The sequence below is a fragment of the Panthera uncia genome, chromosome F1 (assembly GCF_023721935.1).
Source record: "Panthera uncia isolate 11264 chromosome F1, Puncia_PCG_1.0, whole genome shotgun sequence".
Lineage (NCBI taxonomy): Eukaryota > Metazoa > Chordata > Mammalia > Carnivora > Felidae > Panthera > Panthera uncia.
Window position 1 is genome coordinate 24929180 of NC_064813.1, and position 26166 is coordinate 24955345.

Genomic DNA, 26166 nt, shown 5'->3' on the forward strand with positions numbered 1-26166 from the left:
ACCATTATTATTACCATTCTACAGATGGAAAAAAAAAAAACAGAGGCACAAAACCACTTTCACAAGGTCCTTCAGTTAGAAAATGGCAGATTCAAACCCAGGAAATCTTGCTCCGACATCTGTGGCTCTTATTTTCTGTCTTACATTCAAGACTGTAAATGCCATGAGGACATATGCTGCATGTTTCCTACTGTATCTCCAGCACCTGGCAAAGTTCCTGCTACATAGTAGATTCTCAAAAAGTGATGAATGAGTGAATGAAGTAATAAATGTAGTAGTTGAATAAATCTATACTACAGACAGTTTTGTAAAATGTAAAATCTTGCTATGCTTTAGACTAGTCATTCTCCACCATTGCTGGCTCTGTAAGCAGAAGCCACTGGACTCACATCCTCTCTAAGCAGGGGTGAGCTTGGCTTTGCACCCAGGACCTGGAGTTCTTGCTATACCCCACACTAACACAGGTATGACACACAGCAACCGCCCTGCAGTTTCTTATCTGGGCTAACCCCTGTGTAGGGAATGTCAACAGGAAAGGCAGTAAATAGAGAAGTGACTTACTTTCCTTGCTATTTTGTACTTCCAGGTGAAGATATTCTTCAAATTCGTGGCGTTTACTGGGATCAGACATAAATCTGCGGTACTTGCAAAAGCTCTTAATAAAGCTAATCATTTTCAGCCAGCCTCTTTTCTGGGAAAAGAGAGAGAGGTATGCCACATTCATCAGTATAGCTTCTGTTCACCGAAAGTTTACTATGACAGAAATTTGACACTCATTACATTTAATCCTCACAACACCTCCTTTATAAGAAATCATCTTTAGCTCCAATTTTAAGATGAGGAAACTCAAGTCAGAGAACTGTTAGCCTTCCCTAAATTAAGTTGATAGTGGGTAGAAGGTTCTGGCTTTACCTAGGCATGGGGCCATTGGCAATGCCCCTTCTACCACCATTTTTCAATGGTAAGATTTAAGATGCCATGATTAGGAGAGAGAGTGTGAAAGCTAAGAACAGGAAGAAAACAGAGGTCAGAGACAAGTAAAACTCACAAGAAGAGAATAATGGCTTGGGCAGATTTGAACTGTTGAAGAAATAAGAATAAAATAAGAAGAAATGAATAAAAACATTTCTAATCATTAAAAAGAGAAAAATATAATTACACGCACACCACACACACACACACACACACACAAATGCATTTTATAAATTCCTCATCTGTTTCATAATACCCAGTGACCATTCTGTAATTCATTTACCCCTTGACAAATTGATATTTAGAGCCAGAAATGATCTTATTGATCAACTAGTTCAGTTGTCTCATTCTACAAAGTGGAATCCTCAGTGTAAGCATGGCTTTAGAGAGCCATGTAGTGGCTGGATTTGGGATCAGAAATTTTCCATCTGGAGTCTAGCTTCTTCCTAATTGTGTAATTTGGGTCAATTCAATCTGTGTCTTAATGTTTCCATGTGTAAAATAGAAACAACAGCCTTCAGGGTTGTGGTGAGGGTTAGTGATTATACATGTAAAGTCTAATACAGTGCTTAGCACAAAATAGGCACTAAATCCATGTTGGTTTCTTTTCATCTTTTCTTATCTAAGAGCAACTGTAAGACCTGAAATTAAAACGAAGTCTCCTGGTCCTGGGTGCAATATTCTTTTTAATGTCCTACATGATCATTCATGGTATCCTGACATGGAGTTGACTCATACATGGAGAAAATAAAGAGGAGAAAGGAAGGAGCAGAAGTTTTCATATCTGGAGTATAGGATCAATGGGCTTAGGCATTATTTTCAGAAATCTTAGCACGATTTTTGGAGTCAGATGGAGCTGGGCTCAAATTTTTCTGATACTAATCAACTCTATAACATTGAGCAAGTGATTATTTAAAGGAAGCATAAATATTTTCTCAAATCATATGAAGAGACTTTCCTGAATAACATTCCTGTCTCGGGGAGCATGCGTCTTAGTGGAGGAGGTCTGAAGTACTCTGGGATTTACTGAGAAACTTCTTTGTAAAAACTGTATTATTGCCATTTCCTTACAAAACTGTATTTTGGAAAATTATATACTGTTAATTAAAGTGCTTTTGTGTAAGCTGGAAAAAAATTCCCTTTGCTCTCCTCCCATGGAGAAAGAATGGGTTAAATAATTGATAGGTTTGGAAGGAAAAAAATGGACATGTTCTACTGTCAGCCTCCTGCATTCTCTCTCTGGGAGTCTCTTGTTTGCAGGATACCTGTGTTTAGGCTTGCCCTTTGTCACTCATAAGGGGTTCACTCAAGTAAATGCAGGCCTGAGTTGCTCCATTTTGCCAGTGATTGGACTTGTAACTAAGTTTAATTTGGGTGCAGAGGATTATTAAACCCATTTGGCTTCACAGCCAATCCATGTCCTTCAAACTAGCTTTCAGCAGTAAAAACACTGACATTTTGGGGGTGCCTGGGTGGCTCAAGTCAGTTAAGCCTCTGACTCTTGGTTTCTGCTCGGGTCATGATCTCACAGTTCATGATTTTGAGCCCCAGCATGGAGCTTGCTTGGGATTCTTTCTCTCCCTTTCTCTCTGCCTCTTCCTCCTCTCCTCCTCCTCTTCCTTCTACTTCTTTCTCTCTCTCTCTCAAAATAAATAAATAAACTTTAAAAATTAAAAAAAAAAACACTGACATTTTGATCTCCATGTATCTAAACCTTATGTCTATCACTCAGTTGGTTTTGGTCACAGAGTGAAGACAGGGATTTTCTTAAATTCCCACTGTAACAATTTCTCTGGGCCTCAGAATTCGTCTTTGTAAATGTGAATTAAACCTATCCAAAAGAGTAGTTGTTTTGGTGAATAAATAAGCTAACAATGAAACTGTTTTGCATGGTTGACAATGCCTAAGCAGTGCTTTTTTATTCCCAGTGTCTTGTCTTCACTGTCTTCCTCACTGACCTGAGATTCCTGTAGGTAAGTTGTTGTCTTTGAGGGCTTCCTAGAAGTTTGAACTTCAATATGCTGCCCTTCCTGAGGGTAAGGTGGGAACAGCTCTTGGTAATCTTTAAACCTGCCAAAAGGAGACCAAGGACATCAAAGAAGGCAAACACCTGGTACATAAAAGGTAACAGTCAAGGCAAACCTATGTCAGCTTTTGGAGGAAGTCGAGAAAATAGGAATTGGGAAATAGTGAGACATTTACAAATATTCTTCTTCCAATTTCAATCCTTTGCTAATGTCAGCCTATCCTTCCTAATCAATACTGTATTGTTCTTTGTTCAAGTAAATGAACTGAAGTGTGTGTGTTTGGACGTGTGTGCACAATGCATGTGCATAGCAGGTAGGTAAGTAGAGGATTCAAGATAAATTTGCCTTTTCTCTTGCAAGGAAGCCCTGGCAGTGAACTTCTGCAATTTGAGACTCTTTACTATGGCTTTCAGAAGCCCCTGTGCAGGTCCAGAAAGAACCACGGCGTTCACTGATCAATACTCACCACTTTTCTTCTAGAGATTTCATGACATATCCCTGTAGCGTTAATAATGTAGTTGTGCTGACATGACACATGTGAGAGATTTCTTGTATAATAGGGGCATCACACTGCAGTATTACTTCTAAAAAATGCAAGAGAGAAAAAGTCCTCATCTTCTCTTCTACCATTTCTGAGGTAGTTCGTGTGTTTTTCATCTTAGAGTCTGTCCCTTATTCTCAATCTGGTTAGACTCTGAACTCTTCACTCCAATTTGTTTGAAAATCTCAGAGGAGCGTTGCAGAGCAAATACAGTCCTGGTTTACTTCCATTCAAGTTTCTAAGATGAGTGTTTAAGGGGAAAGAAATATTTAAAGGACTCATCTCTGCAGCTAGTTTAAAGTTTTTGGTTTAGGAAGAGAGCAGAACAGTAAAGGATTAATGTTAAACTGCTGGGGTAAATGAGGAATCCAAGATTACAAATAAGTATCACGAGGGCAATATAATTCTCCAGGTGTTCAGAGACTATTTTGTTCATGAATAAGACTTGAGAACTTATCAAGGACAAGATCTACATACTCCTCTTTGTCTTCTTCCTGAGACTGAACAAATAAATATTTCTTACAAGTAAAGATTTGCCAGTTGTACCTCTCTTTTTACTTTCATAAAATTTATAACCTGATCTAGATTGCCACAAGTAAATACACACACACACACACACACACACACACACACACACCAGTTCATTTGTGCAAAATAAAAGGCTTTATCTTCGTTGCTTTGCTATAGATTTGTTTACTTTGAGGATAGAATTATGCTCACCTCTCTTTTTCTCCTCTAGAATTATATAGGTCAATACTTTGCTTGCAACTTTTGTTTCTGGTCAAGATGAATTTACATAGGTCAGATTGCCCTCCCTCCATAGGCAAGAAAACAAAATTAATGAAATAAAGATTTTCAGGGAGACAGTTTTCTCTTTCCCAGTACAGCTCTCTCTACAACCCATAGTTCATGAGAACTCCAACTTTACAAATAGCTAACTCTTGTTTTTGTATTTAATTTCTGTCTAGTTGATTTAAGGGTCAGATGACTTGAGTTTGAATTCAAGTTCTCTGAATTTCATATTCCTCATTAGTAAAATGGATCTATTCATTCCTACCTTATAGAGATTAAATAAGATCCTATTTTCAGTGTTGAACACAGTTAAATGAAAGGATATATTTCACATATAAGTACAAGTGTCTTGCATTTGGCTTCCCATACTAGTATTATACTTTAGTTTTATTATTGTTGCTCTCCGTTTTTACTGTCCCTCCTAATCTTTATCTCAATACTGCTCGTGTGGCCACTGCTCTGTTCTGCTCTTTCAGGGGACTCACATGAGACAGGTTTTCTGTCAAACTCTTCTCCTAAAATACTAAAGGGAAAAGGAAACAATATCAGGAGAACATGATGCATACCAGCAGGGACTTTGCCATGGAAGAAAGTCTTGATTATATTTTCAAAGAGAGACTTGTAAATTTTTTCATTTGTCTCAATACTGATCTTATGTATGGCCATCAGGAATTTCAAGGGGCTATCAGCCTTCCGTTCTTTGAGGAACTCCCTGAAGAATTCCAAGTGGTTTGAATTTAGGAGGACTTCTGTCAAGTTTCTGGAAAACAAGAAAGCATCGTTGGTGAAGAGAAAGGGATGGTAAACCTGGATTCTGCTCCAACTATGGAATGGGAAAGGGCATCTCCAAGACTGTGGGGCCTCTGGCTGTGTGTAAAAAATAGGATGAAAAAATTGGTTACTATTTACTTAGAGATAAATTTAAAATTTTATATGCACATGTACCCCAGTGTTTATAGCAGCACTTTCAACAATAGCCAAATTATGGAAAGAGCCTAAATGTCCATCAACTGATGAATGGATAAAGAAGATGTAGTTTATATATACAATGGAATATTACTTGGCAATGAGGAAGAATGAAATATGGCCCTTTGTTTGTTTTGGTTTGTTTTTTTTTTTATATATTTTTTTAACGTTTATTTATTTTTGAGACAGAGAGAGACAGAGCATGAATGGGGGAGGGGCAGAGAGAGAGGGAGACACAGAATCAGAAGCAGGCTCCAGGCTCTGAGCCATCAGCCCAGAGCCTGACGTGGGGCTCGAACTCACAGACCACGAGATCGTGACCTGAGCTGAAGTCGGACGCTTAACCGACTGAGCCACCCAGGCGCCCCATGTTTGTTTGTTTTTTAAGAGAGAGAGAGAGAGAAAGAGGGAGCAGGAGAGAGGGGTACAGGGAGAGAGAGAATCTTAAGATCCAGTGCAGGGCTGGATCTCATGACCATGAGATCATGACCTGGCCCAAAATCAAGAGTCAGAAGCTTAACCAACTGAGCACACAAGTGCCCCTTTATCATTACTTTTATGGGGAGACAATTTGTGATGTTCTTCCTCCACCATTCCAGAGTCTGATTCTTCCTCTTCAATGGTCTTAAAGTCTGTATCTTCACTTCCATTTCTACTCCCACTGTTTAATTCAAGGTTTTTTTTAATGTTTATTTTTGAGAGAAGGAGAGAGAGAATGTGACAGCGGGAGGAGCAGAGACAGATGGAGGATCCAAAGCAGGCTCTGAGCTGTCAGCACAGAGCCTGACACGGGGCTCAAACCACGGACTGTGAGATCATGACCTGAGCCAAAGTCTGATCTTAACCAACTGAGCCACCCAGATATCCCTAATTCAAGTTTTTAATATCACCTGTATGAACAACTGCAACAACCTTCTAACTATTATTTCTGTCTTCAGTCTCTGATGTTCTGACTCCTGTATATATATCATTACTACTTCTGCCTGGGTACTGTTTTCTAAATCCATATAAAAGGTATCTCTGTTACTCTTGTTCCAACAAGTCTCAAGAAATTCTCATTTCCAGTTAATCAACATAAATTCCTTAATAATTCTTTTAAGACTTTATTTTTGTTATTTGGTCTCAATTTGGCTTTCTAATGTTAGAATTTATGTCTCTTCACCCCATGCATTGTATGCTTTAACACCACTGGGCTATTTTCAAGTTTTTAAATACCTTTATATTTGTGAGTTTATGTTTGTGTCATTTCTTTAGCTTGGAAGGTTTAGCCTTACCCTCAAAATACTCTCATTTCTTTGCACATGCACATGAAATTGTACATGTAGTTTGGGGTCTCTTCTGATAGTTTAACTTTTCCTAATCCTTACTCAAAATTTACTTCTCTTTCCTATACCCTTATAGTAATTATCCAATATTTTATTATGAAATTTTAAGGTCAGCCTTGTAAAGGTAAGGAATATATTTCATTTTTGTAACATTAGTATCTGGGACACAGTATATGTTCAATAACTGTTTATTTCACTGAACAAGGGCTAGGGACAAGGTTAAAGAGAAATGCAACTGTGGGATCCATGGGGCATTCTGTTTTGGTCTTAACTGAAGACATGAAACAGGATGTTAACACTTCTGTGATACTTAGCTAAATAGAATAGGTATTTCTATAGACACAGTGGAAAGTGGTGCAAACTGGAACAGCAAAAGAAATAAATGATTAATGGTCAGAGAACAATTTCAGTTCCTTCAAAGGAAGGAAGATCTATCTAGAGTATTTAGAAGAGAGAAAGGACTTATCATCCTCAATGAATGTTATCAGTAACTGAAAGCATACTTTGGAAAGCTTTCTCTATTCAAAATATTCTCCCAGTGACTCTGACTACCAAATTTGTATGTGTTACTATATCTTTATCTTCTTTAAGGACTTTTCATATACCTAGTCATTAATAGGTAATTATTGAATAAAAAAAATGAATGATTGAATGAATGGCATGGCCTATAAGAAAATCATAGTCAAGTCCAAGAAAATGGAAAAGATACCTAAAAAATAAAGAGCAGTAAAAAGTAGTACACAGTAAGTACTTTGTGTTGTATTTTAGGGATGTAGTGCTCAGAGAAGAGGGAAGTCATAGCGACATACATCTGAAGAACTTTTTATGTAGAGGTGGCACTTGTGCTAAGGTAAGGAGAAAAAAGTGGACACTTCTGAAAGAAAGGACCACAGAGTTTTTTCCTATAAGTGAGACCTTAATAAGTTGATTCTAGGATTTATTATAAGGGGAGAGACATGAAATAAGGAACCAGTTAGGAGGTTACTACAATAGTACACAATACAGAAAAAGAAATAGGCAAGAATATATATACCAGGATGTTTATTGTGACACTATTTATAGCAGTGAAAAATGAAAAATAATGTAATGTCCATTAAAAAGTTCATTAAAATGTCCATAAAAAAACATGCTACATCTGTATTATGAAAGGGGATATAATTCTACAAATTATCATGATGTCCATGATAGTTTTTTTAAGTTAAAAAATGTTATCTTATAATATATATTGCATGGTCTCAATTATAGAAAATAAATAATTGGTTTAAAATACAAAATGTGGGGGTGTCTATGTGGCTCAGTCGGTTAAGTGCCCGACTTTTGGTTTGGGCTCAGGTTATGATCCCGGCATCATGAGATCAAGTACCACATCAGGCTCAGTGCTGACAGAGTGGAGCCTGCTTGAAACTCTCTCTGTCTCTCTCTCTCTGCCCCTCTCCTGCTCTCTCTCTTTCTCAAAACAAATAAACAAATATTGTGTGTATGTTTATGATATATGGAAAAACATTTTTAAAAAACTCATATACTGAAGGATAAGTTCAGCATTAGACATGTTGAGATTAAAGAACATGGCTTGTGTCTGAAGAATATTGCTGTAGCCAAATCCTATGTCTTACCTAGGTCTTAATGATGGCTTCCTCATACCAGTCCTTTTGTAAAATGATGTTTTCCTAGGTGAGGGTGAGACCACTCTTGGTTCTCTGATAATTTCCACTGTGAAATCTAATGAAAAATCACAAAGTTAGGGAATACCATATTATAAGAACATTTCAGAGAATAAGAAGGGACAAATTAAAAAGGATATTTATCAGACATTGAGTGCATGTGGAAAAATCATAGTCCCCACAACTGTCAACACCTCAGGCAATTACTACTGAAAAGAAACTTAGGGATGATTTTATCTCTGACTTCAGTTCCAACTGTGTTATCTAAGTCTGCTGGCCATTAGGCCGAGAACCCACCTTCATCAGAAGACTGTTGAGACCAAGTTTATTTTATTTCTTATTTCAACACCAAATGTCATCCATCCTTCCCCCAGTCAGCCATTTTGACTAAACCATATTCCACATGACATTCAGTCTTCCCTGACACCTCTGTTATCCCATCCTATGCCCTTTCACCTCTGGAACTCCTGCTGTGTAATCAGTAAACTCTCACAGAGTCTTGACCTCTTTGTTAAGAATTTCCTCTATCTTCTTCTTACTTTAACTGAAATCGTTCCCTTTCTTGAAAACACTGTGCCCACTGCAAGCTTCTTAAAAGGTACTCTATCACACCATACACAATTTAGAGTGGGTATCTGGTTCCTTATTGCCATCTAAAAACCATTATTTTAAAAAACATATTAAAACACTACTATCGAAGAACAACAGATTCCAAGGATCTCAGTGTTTTAGGAGAGCCCTTTGAGGTGAGTATTTTAGAAGAAAAGATAGACTCTCAACTCATTAAGGGCAAGGATGGTATATTACTTATGTGAGAACATGTCCTAGTTATATAGTCAATGCTTTAAAATGTTTATTAAATAGAGTATACTCTCACAGATAATTTTTGTGCGGTTTAGTAATACTTTCAGTGACAGCCTACAAAATATTGAAAGCAATAGAGGTATATACTAGTTCTAAATAAATGCAATTGAATAGGTGAAAAAAATAAAATCAAGACTATGGAAGACTAGATACAAAAAAAAAATATTCACACAAAAGAAATCAAAAAACCTTCCAATACAAACACTTATAAATGCTGGATAAAAAAAATAACCCTTTTAAAACTCATATGTAAGCTTGTAAAAAATTAAGACAAAAAAATAAAAACATAGAAATAAGAAACAAAGAGGATGTTAGAAACCAGAAAGGTAAGTTCACACCCTAGAGGCATTCATAATGTTAAAACCACAATAGGTCAGAAGACAAAAACCACTGGCCTTTAGAACATGGACAAAAAAAAAACCTGGCATTACTTTTATTCTCAAGACACTTATCAATTAAGACAGTTGCTACTGAAAAATTTAACAAAGTTTTTGGCAGACTCTCAAGGCAGAAGAAGGCAAAATTGAAAACAGCAAAGAAGAAAAGGCTCTGACAAGTACCCCAGTCTTTTAATTGGGATCCCAAGAAGTAAGGGAAACCAGAAATAGCTCATCCATCAGAAAGAATAAAAACTGACTTTGCACCAACTCAATCCCTAAATGGATTAAGGTTATTTGGATGCTACTTGTGTGGGGGGCCGGGCCCCGGTGCCAGGCTGAGACCCGGTGGAGCAATGTTCCCTGTTGACTTAGCCAACCCGGTGGTTCCCCCTCCCATTCCCCCACTTTCAAGGGCATACGAAAGCCTTGTCAAGGCTGAGAAAGTTAATTCCTGAAGCCTGTGGTCTGCAGGTGTTGGCAGTAATGCTACCTCCCTTTTTCTACCCCGAGTCAGATAGAAACAAACATGGGAATTGTGTTTTGCTAGCAATCTTATCAACAAGGTCTTGTTGTGACCCGTCTAGACAATGCACAAGAAACACAGAACTAAATGTTTTGGTTGGCAGCGATTATGTGAAACCTGTTTATTCTTAGAATGGCCTGACCCATAAGAGTCTGGATATAAAAGATTGTGTACAGCAACAATAAAGCCGTCACTTGGGCCATCAGCCCAGGGGACCCTCCTGTTCCCAAACTTTCTTCTCTCTCTTTTTTCTTGCATTCCCCTACCCTCAGGACACTGACCTTGGTGTTTGTCGCGCCGGTCGCGACATACTTGTATGTCAGATATATAATAAAATCCTCTCTGGAGAAAAATAACATTACCCAGAACCTCAAATTATCTCTACAAATTTCTTACCAACAATGTTCACAAATAAAGCAGAAATAACAATGTATTTTAAAAGACCTGACCAAAAACCAAGGGAAAAAAATTGATAGTTGAAATAGATTTATGAAATACAAATATGGACTTTAAAGTTACTATTATTAATATAGCTCAAGGAATTAAAAGGAGGAAAATATCAACATAGACTGAATATCAGACAAAAAATATTCTAAAAATAAAAAATTTAATGACTGAAATTAAGGAAGTTAAGAATTAATAAATTGGTTTAATTACAAATTCTGCATAACAAAGTGAGAATTACTGAACTAGGATTTAAATCAAATATGCAGACTGAAACATATGGAGAAAAATATGGAAAATAAAGAAAAAATCACATAAGACAAGCACATGGCTATAATGTCAAAAATATATGTAGTAAGGTTATCAAAAGGAGGGAAGAAATAAAATGGAGCAGGACAAATATTTGAAGAGATAATTGAAAATTTTCTAAAACTGACAACTGACATCAAGTCAGAAATTCAAGAAGTCCTGAAATCACAAGTAGCATAAATACTTAGGTACATAATAGTAAAATTGCATGAAAGAAAAGAAGAAAAGAAAATATGGGGGGGGGGTAGTGGAATGAATAAAATAAATATTTCTTTTTACTAAACAATGTCAGTAAAGGCTTCAGGCTGACTCCTCAAAATGAACTAAGGATGCCAAGAGATAATAAGATAATATCTTCGAAGTGCTAAAATAAAATAATTCCACCAAGAATTCTATATCCAGAGACTATAATCTTAACAAATAAAACCAAAATAAAAATACTTTAAAAATTCACACTAAAGGAAATGCAAAAGGTGTTTTTGGAGGCAGCTTAGAGGAGTGGGAAATGATGAAAAAGAAAGAAAAAGTGGATATGTGAGTAAGCCTAAATGAATATTGACTTATAAAACAGTAATATATATGCAGTAAAAGCAGTAACTTAAATTAAATTTTAATATGTCAAGGATGCATTTTGAAATCTATATGGTAACCACTAAAAAAAAGAAAACATGCAAAAACAACACATTAGCAGAAAGAATATATAGAATTATTAATCTAAAAAAACTTGTAATCTTAAAGAAAGCCAAAAGGAGAGAAAAGGGAACATAGAACAGAAGGGACAAATATAGTAAGGTAGCATTTAAAACCTAATACATGAGACGTTACAGTTAATGTAATCAGACTAATACTCTAATTACAATTTTTTAATGTTTATTTATTCTTGAGAGAGAGGGGGACAGAGTGTGAGTGGGGGAGGGGCAGAGAGAGAGGGAGACACAGTATCCAAAACAGGCTCCAGGCTCTGAGCTGTCTGTAGAGAACCCGATGGGGGGCTTGAACTCATGAACCATGAGATCATGACCTGAACCAAAGTTGGATGCTGAACCAACTGACTGAGCCACCCAGGTGCCCCTAAATACTTTAATTAAAAGACAATTCTCAAATTGGATTCAACAAAAATGAAAACACCAAAAAAGAAAAAAAAAAAAAAGAGAGATTCTGCTTTAAAGAGTCTCACCTTAAATATAAAAGGAGATATTAAAAAATAAAAGAGTGGAAAAGGATATAACAAGCAAACACTAACCAGAAAGAAAAGTAATGACTATAATAATATTAGAAAAATAATAAAGTAAGAAGCGTTATTAGGGATAATGATTTGCTCTACCAGAAAGCTATAATTCCAAATTTGCTTGTATCTAGAGCTGTAGCCTCTAATAATATAAAGGAAAAACTGCAAGTCTTAGAAGAAAGAAAGAAAGAAAGAAAGAAAGAAAGAATACACAGAGTGGGGGATTTAAAAATTCTCTTTTGGTAATGGATACAAATGTAAACTAAAACTATCATTAAGGAATAAAGAATATCTGAACATAGTGAAATACACCTAGTTGCATATACAAAATATTGCATCCAACATTACGTGCTTTATAGATAATTAATTGTAATAAGAGGGTACCACAAGCAACTTAAATAACATATATGAAATTTCAAATGAAATCAATAAGTGTGTAGAAAATACAACATATTAAAATGATATAAGAAGAAATAGAAAGTCTGTAAAGTCCTATATATTTTAAAGAAATTAAGTTTTAATTAAACCTCTCTCAGATTAAGACAAAGGTGCTTGCCAACACTATTTCTATCTGAAAGCGTAATGGAGAATCTAGTAAGACCAATGAGGTAATGAAAATAAATCAAAGGCATAAATATTTGAGAACACTAATAAAACTCTTTGTTGGTAGAGGGCACAACTGTGTGTGTATAAAAATCAAACAAATTTGCAGACAAATTTTTAGAATGAATAATTTAGGGAAGTGGTGGAGCACAAGACAAACATGTAAAAATCAACTATATTTCTATATGCCAGACACAAATTAAAAATGAAACTTTAGAAATTATACTATTTACAAGTGTATTAGAAAACATCAAAGACCTAGAAACAAATATACTGGAAGCTATAAAATAATATTACATGGAAAAACTATAAAAAAATTATTGAAAGAAACTTCAAAAAACTTAAATGGAGGGATAAACCAAATTTATGGGTTAAAAAGTACAATGGTGGTGGGGGGCACCTGGGTGTCTCATTCGGTTAAGCATCTGACTCTTGATTTTGGCTCAGGTCATGATCTCACGGGTTCAAGCCCTGCATCAGGCTCTGCACTGGCAGTGTGGAGCTTGCTTGGGATTCACTCTTTCTCCCTCTCTCTCTGCTCCTCCCCTGCTCTCTCTCTTTCTCCCTCTCTCTCTCTCTTTTTAAACTTTTTAAAAAAGTATAATAGGGAATGATATCACAGAAAATGATAAGTAGGGAGCTTCAGGTATCCATTTTCCATAAAAGCAACTAAAGAGGTGGCAAAAATGGTCAAAATCATGGTTTTACAGGACTCTTGAATCTGGCCAAGAACTTAACAATAAGTGAAGGCTTAGGGAATAAAGAAGTAGCTGCATCTGGTAAGAAAATGCTGTGGCATTTTAAATTGTCCACCTACCATTCCTCCATTCCACACCAGTGGTGGCCATATGTCAGCAGTTTACATTCCAGATGAAGGTTGCTATTGCCAAAGGTAGCAATAGGATCTAGTTTTCAAAGAATGTGTTTGTCTCTTGTGAACTGAGGTTGTCTGTTGGCTCCCTGAAGTATTTGCAGAAGGACTAGCCTATGTTTTGCCCTATTTGGAGTGTTTTTAGGGATGAGATGCATCCCATGTGACATTTGCTGGAAGCATTTAAAGGCAAATATACTGGGTACATTAGCCTGGGCCAACAGTTGGGACACCAGACAGACACAAAGTTGTAAAAGTAAATACATGGGGTAATAAGGATTTTTAAAGATCCCACATATACTGAGGAATTAAAAAACCTATCCATATGCTCAGAACTGGATGTATGCTCAGAAGTTATGAGAAGATCCACAACTTTCATGTCTGGCTGGACTTCAAGGTCCAAGCAAATGGGAAATGAATGCTAGGGCAGAGTTGTATATGGCCTGGCTGAGCATTGAAAGAGTATTCCAACATATAGCCAATCTGCAAAGACCAGTAGAGTAATTTTTCTTCTAATTTCTTTTCTTTTCTTTTCTTTTCTTTTCTTTTCCTTTCCTTTTTTCTTTTCTTTTCTTTTTTCTTTTTTCTTTTCCTTTCCTTTCCTTTCTCTTTGTCTCTTTCTCTTTCCTTTTCCTTCCTTCCTGCCTTCCTTCCTTCCTTCTTCCTTCCTTCCTTCCTTCTTTCCTTTCTGACATTTAAGGAATCTATCAAAACACTGTTGCCCATAAGCTAACAGAACACAGACTTCAGTGGTCACACATAACAAAGAATACAGATTTTACAAAAATCGTTGAGAAAAGTCACACACACACACACACACACACACACACACACAACCTACAAAAGCAGCAACAGCAAACTTGAAGGAGAGGGGGAAATCTGATTTTGTCACATTATAATGTTCAAAATGTCCAGTCTTCAACAACAACAAAAAAACTATGAGTCATGCAAAACAAACATATATGGCCTATTCACAGGAAAAAAGAACAACAGAAACTGTCCATGAGAAATCTGGTCATTGTATTTATTAGACAAAACTTTAAATCAACTGTCTTAAATATGCTCAAAGAGATAAAGGAAAGCATGGACAAAGAACTAAAGGAAGTCAAGAGAATGGCATCTCACCAAATATAGTATCAATAAAAAGATAGAAATGGCAAAAAGAAACCAAATAGCAATTCTGGAGCTGAAAAGTACAATAATTTTGAGTTAAATGAAACTGAAAACATCACATACCAAAACATATGGGATGAAGCAAAAACATTGTTCAAAGAGAAATTTATACTTGTAAATGCAGATATTAAAAATATACCAAATCAGTAACTGAAACTTACACCTTTAGGAACTAGATAAAGAATAGCAAGATAAACCCAAAATTAGCAGAAAAACAGAATTATAAAGATTAGAGTGGAAGCAAACAAAACAGGGAATAGAAAACCAATATAGAAAATCAACAAAACGGGGGCATCTGGGTGGCTCAGTCCATTGAGCATCTGACTCTTGATTTTGGCTCAGGTCCTGATCCCAGGTTTATGGGATTGAGCCCTACCTTGGGCTCCATTCTGAGCATGCACCCTGCTTAAGACTCTCCCTCTGCCCATCTCCCCTGCTTGCATTCTCTCTCTCTCGCTCTCTCTAAAAAAAGAAAACCAAAAGAAAGAAAAGTAAAAAAAATCAACAAGACAGTTTTTTTCTTTGAAAAGCTCAACAACGCTGCTGTTTAGTTAGATTGACCAAGAAATAAGAGAAGACTGAAATTACTAAAATCAGAAATGAATGTAGAGACATTACTACCAACCACAGAAATAAAAAGAAAACATTATAAGCAATTGTATGCTGATAAATTAGATAATCTAGATAAATGGAAAAATTCTAAGAAATATACAATAATCAAACAGACTCAAGAAGAAATAAAAATTTTGAATATACTATAATAAGAGACTGAATCAGTGATGACAAACCTCCCAACAAAGAAAAAACAAGGACCACATGGCTTCACTGGTTAATTCTATATTATATAATTTAAAGAGTTAATGCCAGTTCTTCTCAAACTCTTCCCAAAAATAGAAGTGGAAAAGACATTTTAATTCATTCTAAGAGGCCAAAATTATTCTGTTACCAAACCAGATAAAGACAGCATACAAAAAGAAAACTATAGACCAATATCCCTTATGTATATAGATGAAAATATTCTCAAGAAAATATTAGCAACCCCAAATCTAGTAGAATATTAAGATGATACACCATAACCAAGTGGGATATATACCAGGAATGTGAGGATGGTTCAACATATGAAAATCAATCAATGTAATACATCACATTACTAGAATAAAGGAAAAATTATCACCTCAAATGATGCAGAAAAAGCACTTGACAAAATTCAGAAACAGCCAGCAAACTAAAAATAGAAGAGAACTTCTTCAACATGATAAAGGGCAAATCCACAGATAACATTAAACTCAATGGTAAGATTGAAAGCTTTCTCCCTAATATCAGAAACAAGAAAGGATGCCTTCTTTCACCACTTCTATTCAACATTGTACTGAGATTCCTAGCCAGAGAACTTAGGCAAGAAAAAGAAACGAATGGCATCCAAATTGGAAAGGAAGGAGCAAATCTATTTCTATTCATAGATGATATGATCTTATATAGGTAAAATCCTACAGAGTCTAAAAAACAAACCAACAAAAAAACAACTATTAGAGCTAATAAATGAATTCAGAAAAGTTGCAGGATATAAATTACACACATAATAATCAGTTGTATTTCTATACCCTAGCAATGAACATTCTGAAGTGAAATGAAAACAGTTCCATTTACAATAGCATCAAAAAGAATAAAATACTTAGAAATAAATTTAACCAAGGAGATGTAAGACTTATAAATTGAAAGCTACAAAAGATTACTGAAAGAAGTTAAAGAACACCTAAATAAATGAAACTATGTCCTATGCTTATGGATTAGAAGACTTAATATGGCAATACTACCCAAAGTGATCTACAGATTCAGTGCAATCCACATCAAAATCTCAATGATTGTTTTAAATCAAAAAGCTGGTCAAAAAACTCCCAGAATTGTAAGGGACCCCAAATAGCCAAAACTATCTTGAAAAAATAAAACAAAATTGGAAGACTCAGACTTCTTGATTTCAAAATTCAGTACAAAGCTATCCTAACCAAAACAGTGTGGTACTAGAATAAGGACAGATATATAAATCAACAAAATAGAATTTTGAGCCCCCAAATAAACCCACACATCTATGGTTAATTTATTTTTGACAAGGATTTCAAGACCACTCAACAAGGAAAGAAGAGTTTCTTCAACAAATAGTGCTGGAATAATTGGCTACCCATGTGCAAAAGAATGAATTTGAACCCTCCTCAAGCCATACACAAAAATTAACTCAACATAGATAACAAATATAAATGTAAGAGTAGAACTATGAAAGTCTTGTAAAAAAAAACATAGGTGTAAGTCTTCAAGATGATGAATTTGACAACAGATTTTTAAACATGACATTGAAAGCATAAGCAAAGAAGAGGAGGAGGAGGAAGAAGAGGAGAAAGAAAAAGAAAGAAAGAAAGAAAGAAAATATAGATATATTCATTAAATTTCAAAACTGTGCACCAAAGGCCAAGATCAGAATAGTAAATATAACCTACAAAATGGGAGAAAATATTTGCAAATCATATGTCTGTCATCAGTTCTAGTATCTAGAACATTTAAAGAACTCTTACATGTCAGGAACAAAAAGAGAAACAGACTAATAAAAAAATTGAGCAAAGGCCTTAAACAGACATTTCTCCAAAGAAGATTGGCCAACAAACACATGCAAGGTATTCAACATTATTAGTTATTAGGAAAATGCAAACCAAAACCACAGTAAGATACCACTTCACATCCATTAGGATGGCTATAATTTAAAGAAAATGAAAGGAACAAGTGTTGGTGAAGACATGGAGAAACTGGAATCCTCATCCATCGCTGATGGTAATGTAAAATGGTGCACCTCCTGTGGAAAATGGTTTGGTGGTTTTCCTAAAAATTTAAATGTAGAATTAGAATATGATCCAGTAGTTCTACTCCTAGATACATAACCAGGATAATTGAAAACAGGTATTCAAACAAAAACTTGCACACAAACATTCATAGCAGCAATATTTATAGTCACCAAAAAGTACAAAGAATCCAAATATTCATCAACAGATGAATTCATAAACAAAAGGTGGTATATCCATACCATAGAATAGTATCCAGCCATAAAAAGCATTGAAGAACTAATATATGGTAAAATATGTGTGAATCTTGAAAACATTATGCTAAGACGCCAGAAGTTAGCAGTTACATATTATATTATTCCATATGCGAAATATGCACAGTAGGTAAATCCATGAGGACAGAGAGTAAATTAACATTTGCTAGGGGCTGGCAGGAGGAAAGAATCCTAGAGCCATTTTTTGCTGGAAATGTATAAGGTGATGCTAATACTTTAATATAGAACCATGTCAAGGGGCTAAGAAAAACCATGTCAATCTTAAAGAAGTAAAAGAAATTGGAGGATGTAATTCTACCATTTATTACTACTTGTTACAAATTTATAATAAAGATAGTGTTGTACCTGTGCAAGAATAGACAAATAGAAAAATACAACCAAAGGTCCAGAAACAATCCTATGCAGATATGGACACTTGATTTATGACAGAATCTTTTCAATAAATGGTGCAAGTTAATTGGACATTCATATCTAAAACAAATAAAGCTTGATCCTTAAATCTCATATCAAACATAAAAATCAATACCAGTTGGACTGTAGATCTTAACATTAAAGGCAAAGCAAAGAAGCTCAGAAAAAAACAAACATGAATATCTCTATGACCTTGGAGTAAAAAAATCAATGAAATCAATTTTAATTGGATTATAATTAAGAGCTTCTGTTTGTTAGAGACACCATTGAGAGAGAGAATATGATCCTTGTAACACATGTGACTGCTAGGTGACTCATATATAGAATATATAAATAACTCATACTAATCAACTTAAAAAAAAGACAAACCAAATAGAAAAGTAGGCAAGAGACTTGAATAGGGATATTGTCACACACACACACACACACACACACACACACACACACACCATATCCAATTGAATTTTATTTATTTATTTTTCTTGGCGAGAAATATATTACCAGATATGCAGAACCAACAGATTAAGTTTATAAAGTTAATTCCTAAAACAAAGAAGAATATCATAACCTCTAGGAGTATAGTAGAAGCCTAACAAAAGCATTATTATTATTATTATTATTATTGTTTTGCCAAACATTAAATCAATTTGAATCTCTAAGAAATCTTTAAAAATATTACCTGAGTTTTGAAATGTTTGCTGAATCATCTCCCTTGAAATATATCACTGAGTACATTCCTGTAAATCCCCTCCCTATGCCTATTCCTTGAACAGCACCTACAAACTCTTCATTTTTTTAAAATATAATTTATTGTCAAATTGGTTTCCATACAACTCCCAGTGCTCATCCCAACAAGTGCCCTCCTTCATGCCCATCACCCCCATCACCCACTTTCCCCTCTCCCCCAGCCCCCATCAACCCTTTATTTGTTCTCAGTCCTTAAGAGTCTCTTATGGTTTGCCTCCCTCCCTCTCTGTAACGTTTTTTCCTCTTCCTCTCCCCCATGGTCTTCTGTTAAGTTTCTCAAGATCCACATATAAGTGAAAACATATGGATGGTATCTTTCTTTCTCTGCCTGACTTCCAACTAATCTTTGACAAAGCAGGAAAGAGTATCCAATGGAAAAAAGACAGCCTCTTTAACAAATAGTGCTGGGAGAACTGGACAGCAACATGCAGAAGAATGAAACTAGACCACTTTCTTACACCATTCACAAAAGTAAACTCAAAATGGATAAGGGACCTGAATGTGAGACAGGGAACCATCAAAACCCTAGAGAAGGAAGCAAGCAACAACCTCTTGGATCTTAGCCACAGCAATTTCTTACTCGACACATCTCCAAGGGCAAGGGAATTAAAAGCAAAAATGAATGACTGGGACCTCATCAAGATAAAAACCTTCTGCACTGCAAAGGAAACAATCAACAAAACTAAAAGGCAGCCAACGGAATGGGAAAAGTTATTTGCAAATGACATATCAGACAAAGGGCTAGTATCCAAAATCTATGAAGAACTCACCAAACTCCACACCTGAAAAACAAATAATCCAGTGAAGAAATGGGCAGAAAACATGAATAGACACTTCTCTAAAGAAGACATCCAGATGGCCACCAGGCATATGAAGAGATGCTCACTGTCACTCTTCATCAGGGAAATAGAAATCAAAACCACACTGAGATACCACCTCACACCAGTCAGAGTGGCTAAAATGAACAAATCAGGAGACTATAGATACTGGCGAGGATGTGGAGAAACGGGAACCCTCTTGCACTGTTGGTGGGAATGCAAACTTGTGCATTCTGGAAAACAGTGTGGAGGTTCCTCAAAAAATTAAAAATAGAACTACACTATGACCCAGTATAGCACTGCTAGGAATCTACCCAAGGGATACAGGAGTGCTGATGCATAGGAGCACTTGTACCCCAATGTTTATAGAAGCACTTTCAACAATAGCCAAATTATGGAATGAGCCTAAATGTCCATCAACTGACGAATGCATAAAGAAGATGTGGTTTTTATATACAATGGAATACTACTTGGCAATGAGAAAGAATGATATCTGGTCATTTCCAACTGAATTTTAAATAAAAAGTCACTCAAAATTATTACTAAATAGGGAAATAAATGTTAAAACAAATGTTAAAACAATAAATGGGATATTACTACACACAAGAATAGCTAAGAATAAAAATTTAGCACATCAGATATTGGTGAAATTGTAGAACAACTAGAATTCTTATACCCTGTTGATAGGAGCATAAATTTGTACAAACACTTTGCAAAAGTATTGGGAATTATTTACCAAAGTTGAATATATGCATATCTTATGACCCAGAAAATCTAGGTACATATTCAACAGAAATGTGTTCATATGTACATCAAATAAGATTCACAAAGATGTTCATATTAGCACCAAAAAAAACTGAAACAATTCTCAAATATTCATCACTTTTGAATTAAATAAAAATAGTGTATTTATGTATTAGAATAGTCTACAGCATGCATTCTTGATGGAAGATATTGTTCCTAACAGGGTGCAAATTAGTTTTTGAGGGTCAGAAAAATCTTACTTTTTTTATATATGACTGATACATAGTATACCTATGGCATCAAAATTCATGTCTAAAAAGTTCCTTGAAGGGGAGGATAATAATGAAAAAAATATGGTGATGGTTACACAACTGCTTTGCATTACTGAAAGTAGTTAACAACTGCTGCACTCAACACGATTGAACTCACAAATATAATGTTGAGGTAAAAAAGCCAGCCACTGGAGTATATACTGTATGATTCAGTTTATATAAATATCAAAAAAGTATGTAAATTTAAAGCACCAGATAAAACTAAATTGCCATTTCCTTGGGAAAGAGGAAAGGATTAAAAATTGGGAGGTAACATAGAGGTGACCTTTGTTCAAAACGGTAGTTGATGATCATTCTTCCTTTTCCTATTCTTCACAATTATTAGTAATTATTAAAAAAAATAGGCAAATAGGGGCTAAGGAGAGAGAAAAAAACAGAGACTAGGTGATTTGAAGTAGAAACTTTCTAATACCATATGGGGGGGGGGAACATGAGACCTTGGCTCTTCATTTCCTTCCATCAGGGAGAACAGAGTTGAGATATTGGGGTGGGGGGATGCTAATTAAATCAGGTCACAAGATCGTGTTAAATATAAGAATATTAAGGTATGCACAGAATAAAGGTATATAAACTATGTACACAGGAGTAGAGGCTGGAGAAACACACTCAGAGTAGACATAGAAATTCCCCCTGTGACTACTGAGTTAACCAATCACATTAATATATCCTAAGCTGCTGGGCTAAGAATACTGCAGTAGATGCTGTAGTGTGCAGCTCAGAGCCCTTCCACCCTGTCTGAGTTGAAGCTCTCATTCTCCTAACCTGTGAATTTTGCCTGCTGATGGTGCACAGTTGAGGCCCTCAGCTGAAAGAGGAGCTGCTCCACCTAGGGTAGAGAGCCTTTCATGGGAGCAGTGAACCTAGCCAACATGTATTGACAGAAGCTAGGAGACAATGTATGGGAATAATACTGAGGGTGCTGGCTCACAGGTGACAAAATATAAAGTTGGTTAAGGGAGAGTTGATTAAGATGACAGCATTATCCTAGGATATAGGATTTAAGAGGCTGGTAGGGATCCTGGGAGGCAAAGCAACATTGCTTGGCTCACTCTTAGAAGTTTGGGGAAAGCAATGGCTCACACTAAGTAAAATTTTTTTTAAATGTTTATTTATTTTAAGAAAGAGAGCATGAGTGTGAGAGTGGAAGAGAGGCAGAGAGAGAGGGAGAGAAAGAATCCCAAACATGGTGTTTGATTTCCTAAAAGATCATGACCTGAGCTGAAATCAAGACTTGAATGCTTAACCAAGGTGCCCCTTAGTAGAAATTCTAGTGGCCAAAACAAATAAGTGAGGAAGACATCAAATGGTTCTTAGAACCAAGCCTGCTACAGAAGATCAATTACATAAAAAGCCCACCAGCCAACAATGTGCCACAGAGGGCTCAATCCTTTTACTAAAGCCAAAGTAGGGGGAAAAAGCACTGATGAGAACAGCACTAGAATCACCAAGGAGCCTAATGGTGGCTTCCTATGATGAGAAAACATCCATTTTGAGTATCTGCCTAGGCATTTTGCAGTATGACAGCTCTGCTGACACCCAGATTCTGGACATTTAGATAAGGACCCAATAGAATTCTCAGCCCAAGTTCCACTTTGTTTTTCCCAGGGAATATTTTAAAATGGTCATTCAGGGCCAACAGACACATGAAAAGATGCTCAACATCACTCGTCATCAGGGAAATACAAATCAAAACTACACTGAGATACCACCTCACACAGGTCAGAGTGGCTATAATTAACAACTCAGGAAACAACAGATGCTGGTGAGGATGTGAAGAAAGGGGAACCCCTTTGCACTGTTGGTGGGAATGTAAACTGGTACAGCTGCTCTGAAAAAACAGGAATTTATCCAAAGGATACAGAAGTGTTGACTCATAGGGGCACATGTACCCCAATGTTTATAGCAGCACTTTCAACAATAGCCAAATTATGGAAAAAGCCTAAATGTCCATCAAATGATGAATGGATAAAGAAGATGTGGTTTATATATACAATGGAATACTAGTTATCAATGAGAAAGAATGAAATCCTGCCATTTGCAGCAACATGGATGGAACTGGTGAAATAAGTCAGTCAGAGAAAGACATCATATGTTTTCACTCACACGTGGAACTTGAGAAACTTAACAGAAGACCACGGGGGAAAGGAAGGGGAAAAAATAGTTACAAACAGGGAGGAAGGCAGACCATAAGAGACTTTTAAATACAGAGAACAAACTGAGGGTTGATGGGTGGGGGTGGCAGGAGAGAGGGGGAAATGGGTGATGGGCTTTAAGGAGGGCACTTGTTGGGATGACCACTGGGGTGTTGTATGTAAGCGATGAATCATGGGAATCTACCCCCAAAACTAAGAGCACATTAGCCAACTTGACAATAAACTATATTTTAAAAAATAAAAATAAAAATAAATAAAATGGCCATTCAGAATTGGGTCCATGAAAAATTAGTGACAGCTGCCCCAATCTCCTTATAAGTAATAGGTGTTTGCTACCCTATTCATGTTCTCTCTTCTGCTCACTGGTAAACTATGATGAAGGAATGCTTTTCCCCTGGCTCACTGCACCCTGTTTTGAGACTGAAAGTAATACATTTTGTGACTTTACTTCTTTTGTGCGACTGTATTAAAACTGTGCTTCCAATCAAAATGGCCCTAGGGTTTTATCTTCCCCAAAGCAGGAGTTCAGATGCCAATGGAGCTACCTGTCAACCCTGTGGGGTTGTTTGTGCATTGTTACTCAGTAGGTCATAGTCTGCATATTCTTAATGTACCAACTCTGGGTTTTCCAAAACATCTTTTTCCATAGGTCAGGACTAACTATTACCAAATTTAGGTCTCTGATAGCAATGGAAATAAAATACCAAAATCATAGAGGTGAAGTGGAGGCACTTTACTACCAAAAGTAAGAAAGATGCCACTACTGTAATCAATAAAGTCAGAGTTGGCAGCTAGGAGGACATGACTCTCAGAAAGCTGTGGATATGGTTAATAGAACATGGTGTTAAATAGATAGGCAACCAACAATTTACTGCTTAATATATACAACCAAAAGATATCAAGGATAAATGACTGAGAGCAGTTGTACCAAAGAAAGCCACAATTCCTTGCTCAGTTTCTAAACCTGAGTCAATTTTCAGACCTGGAACACACTGACTAAAGAAAGTTCTCCATGAAGGAAAACCCTAGAACATTCTGGAAAATGAATTCTAATGATACTCCTAATCCCTCTCCAATGGGACATTTGGGCAATTACTACAGGAACTGGAAGGGAAATATCCAGTCATTTCAAGAACTATTGATAACAGTGTCCTAGTTAACACTGTTATCTGGATCTCCAGAATGTCATCATGGACCCCACTAGAGAAACCACTTATAAAGGTTAGGTAATAAATGGAGTCCTAGCCCAGGTCCAGCTCACAGTGGGTTCACTGGGCCTACACATACATTCAGTAGTCATTTTTCTAATCACTAAGTGTATACTGGAATGAAATTACTTGGTAGTTGGCAAAATCACCATATTATTTCCTTGGCCTAAGGAGTAAGAGCTATTATGGTGAGCAAGATAAGTGGAAGTCTCTGAAACTCCTTCCATGCCCCTAGTAAAGATGATACAAACAATATCACATTCTGGGGATAATGGCAGAGACTAGTCCAGCCTTAAAAAACTGAAGGATGGCTTCATATCCTAAACAATTAAGTTATAAAATCAGAAGAAGATAGGTGTAAGTACCAAAAGGGAGGAAGAGCACAGATTCCAGGTAGGATAAGGGGGACTTCTCCCTGCTCCCAGAAGTACTGCCCTAAACTCTGTGCTGAAGCACCACCTGAGGAGAAGAGTATCCCCATGAAGGACAACTTGGATTGGAGAATTCAGAACACAAGCAGGATAAGGAGGGCATCCACACAAAGGGAGGTCCAACATAGGGAGTCCAACTTGGTTGAGAAGGGTGCCCAGCTGGGGCACAAAGGAGCAGACTAGCATGAGGTGTGGAATCTTGAACAGAATGAGGATGATAATCCCATTAAGTGTGGTCTAGCATAGGGTGTCAGAACCTGAGTAGGTTGAGGATGTCCATGTTATGGGGTCGCCTGGTGTGGAGTGACAAAGTCCAAACAAGATGAGGAGAGAGTCTACACATGAAATGGGTGCAGCCTGGTATGGAGGGTATCAATGCCCAAGAAAAATAAAGAAGACATCCCCATGGAAGGAGGATAACCAGGTTTGGGGAGTCAGAGCTCCAAGGGCAAGGAGGAGTGGCCACATGTAGCAGCATCCTGGAACAGGTCACCAGAACGGAATGAGGCATTTCCCCATGAAGAAGCATCCTAAACATGGTGTTGGAATTCAAACAAGGTGAGAAGGGTGTCATGCATGGAAAGGACTTGGTATAATGTGTTGAAGACAAGGCATTAGTTACATAAAAGGAATTAATCAATAAGTAAATTCATTTAGGAAACTGGGAATTAGTTTTCTCATTGTCAGAGAGGTGAAAGAATGGAAAAGGAGGAGAAATAGAATGAACTCAGTTGTGTTGGATTATATTGGAGATATTGGTGGGATTTAATGGCTTTCGATATATATATAAATATGGAAAATATAGCTATAAATGTCCCTGTGTACACATACACACATACATACAAACATAAGTGTTCTTTAGTTCTGTCTGTTGAGAAAACCTGATTGCAGTGATCCCAATAGCAATGAACTAACCTAATCCCTGTATCTTGGCTTCTAAAATACCATTCTCTAAGAGAAGGAACTACACTCTTTGGAGAAATAGCTGATTCTAGGACTAGAGTACAGAGAGTACAAAATGAGCTTGGAACAGAAATTTCATATAAGACAGCAAGAAAATGTGCAGTGACATGTCAAAAAGAGATAGAAGCAGCTTTGAATGGAATGCTACTGACCAAAAAGGAGACAATTTGAAATAAGTATCAAAATAAGTATCTATAATAATAGATTAAAACCCATGAAATAATATCAGTAAACACTGAGTATCTCTATTATCTACTTATCTATTATCATTTATATATCTAAATGAATAAATTAAAAGCATGATAAAGAATGGGATATTTACATAATTTCAAAGTACCATCTTCTCCCTTCCCCCATATAATAATTATTAATTACAAAGGGAAAAATTAATTTATAATGGAAAATCCTGGAAGGCACCATATAACTAACTGATCAAAGGAAACATTACCAGTAATGGAACAATTGCAAAATTGTGTACCACCTACTGCAATGATATTTCTGAATAACCTGAATGTATAATCCAAGTTTAAACATGAGAAAACATCAGGCAAATACATTGAAAGACATCTATAAAAATAAC

The 26166-nt window shown here is 36.3% G+C and overlaps 1 protein-coding gene across 5 annotated transcripts in view; it reads right to left on the reverse strand.

Moving 5' to 3' along the window:
• Positions 1-26166, reverse strand: part of RGSL1 (regulator of G protein signaling like 1) — a 113768-nt gene that overhangs the window by 23848 nt on the left and 63754 nt on the right. For all 5 annotated transcript variants that reach the window (XR_007458746.1, XR_007458745.1, XM_049634127.1 and 2 more), the window contains exons 11-15: positions 8237-8342; positions 4899-5092; positions 3466-3583; positions 2931-3042; positions 562-691 (exon numbers count right to left, since the gene is read on the reverse strand). Coding sequence is in view for 3 of the 5 variants with exons in the window: in XM_049634127.1 (XP_049490084.1) it covers positions 562-691; positions 2931-3042; positions 3466-3583; positions 4899-5092; positions 8237-8342 (660 nt within the window). In the remaining 2 variants the exon portion in view is untranslated. The remainder of the gene's footprint in view (positions 1-561; positions 692-2930; positions 3043-3465; positions 3584-4898; positions 5093-8236; positions 8343-26166) is intronic.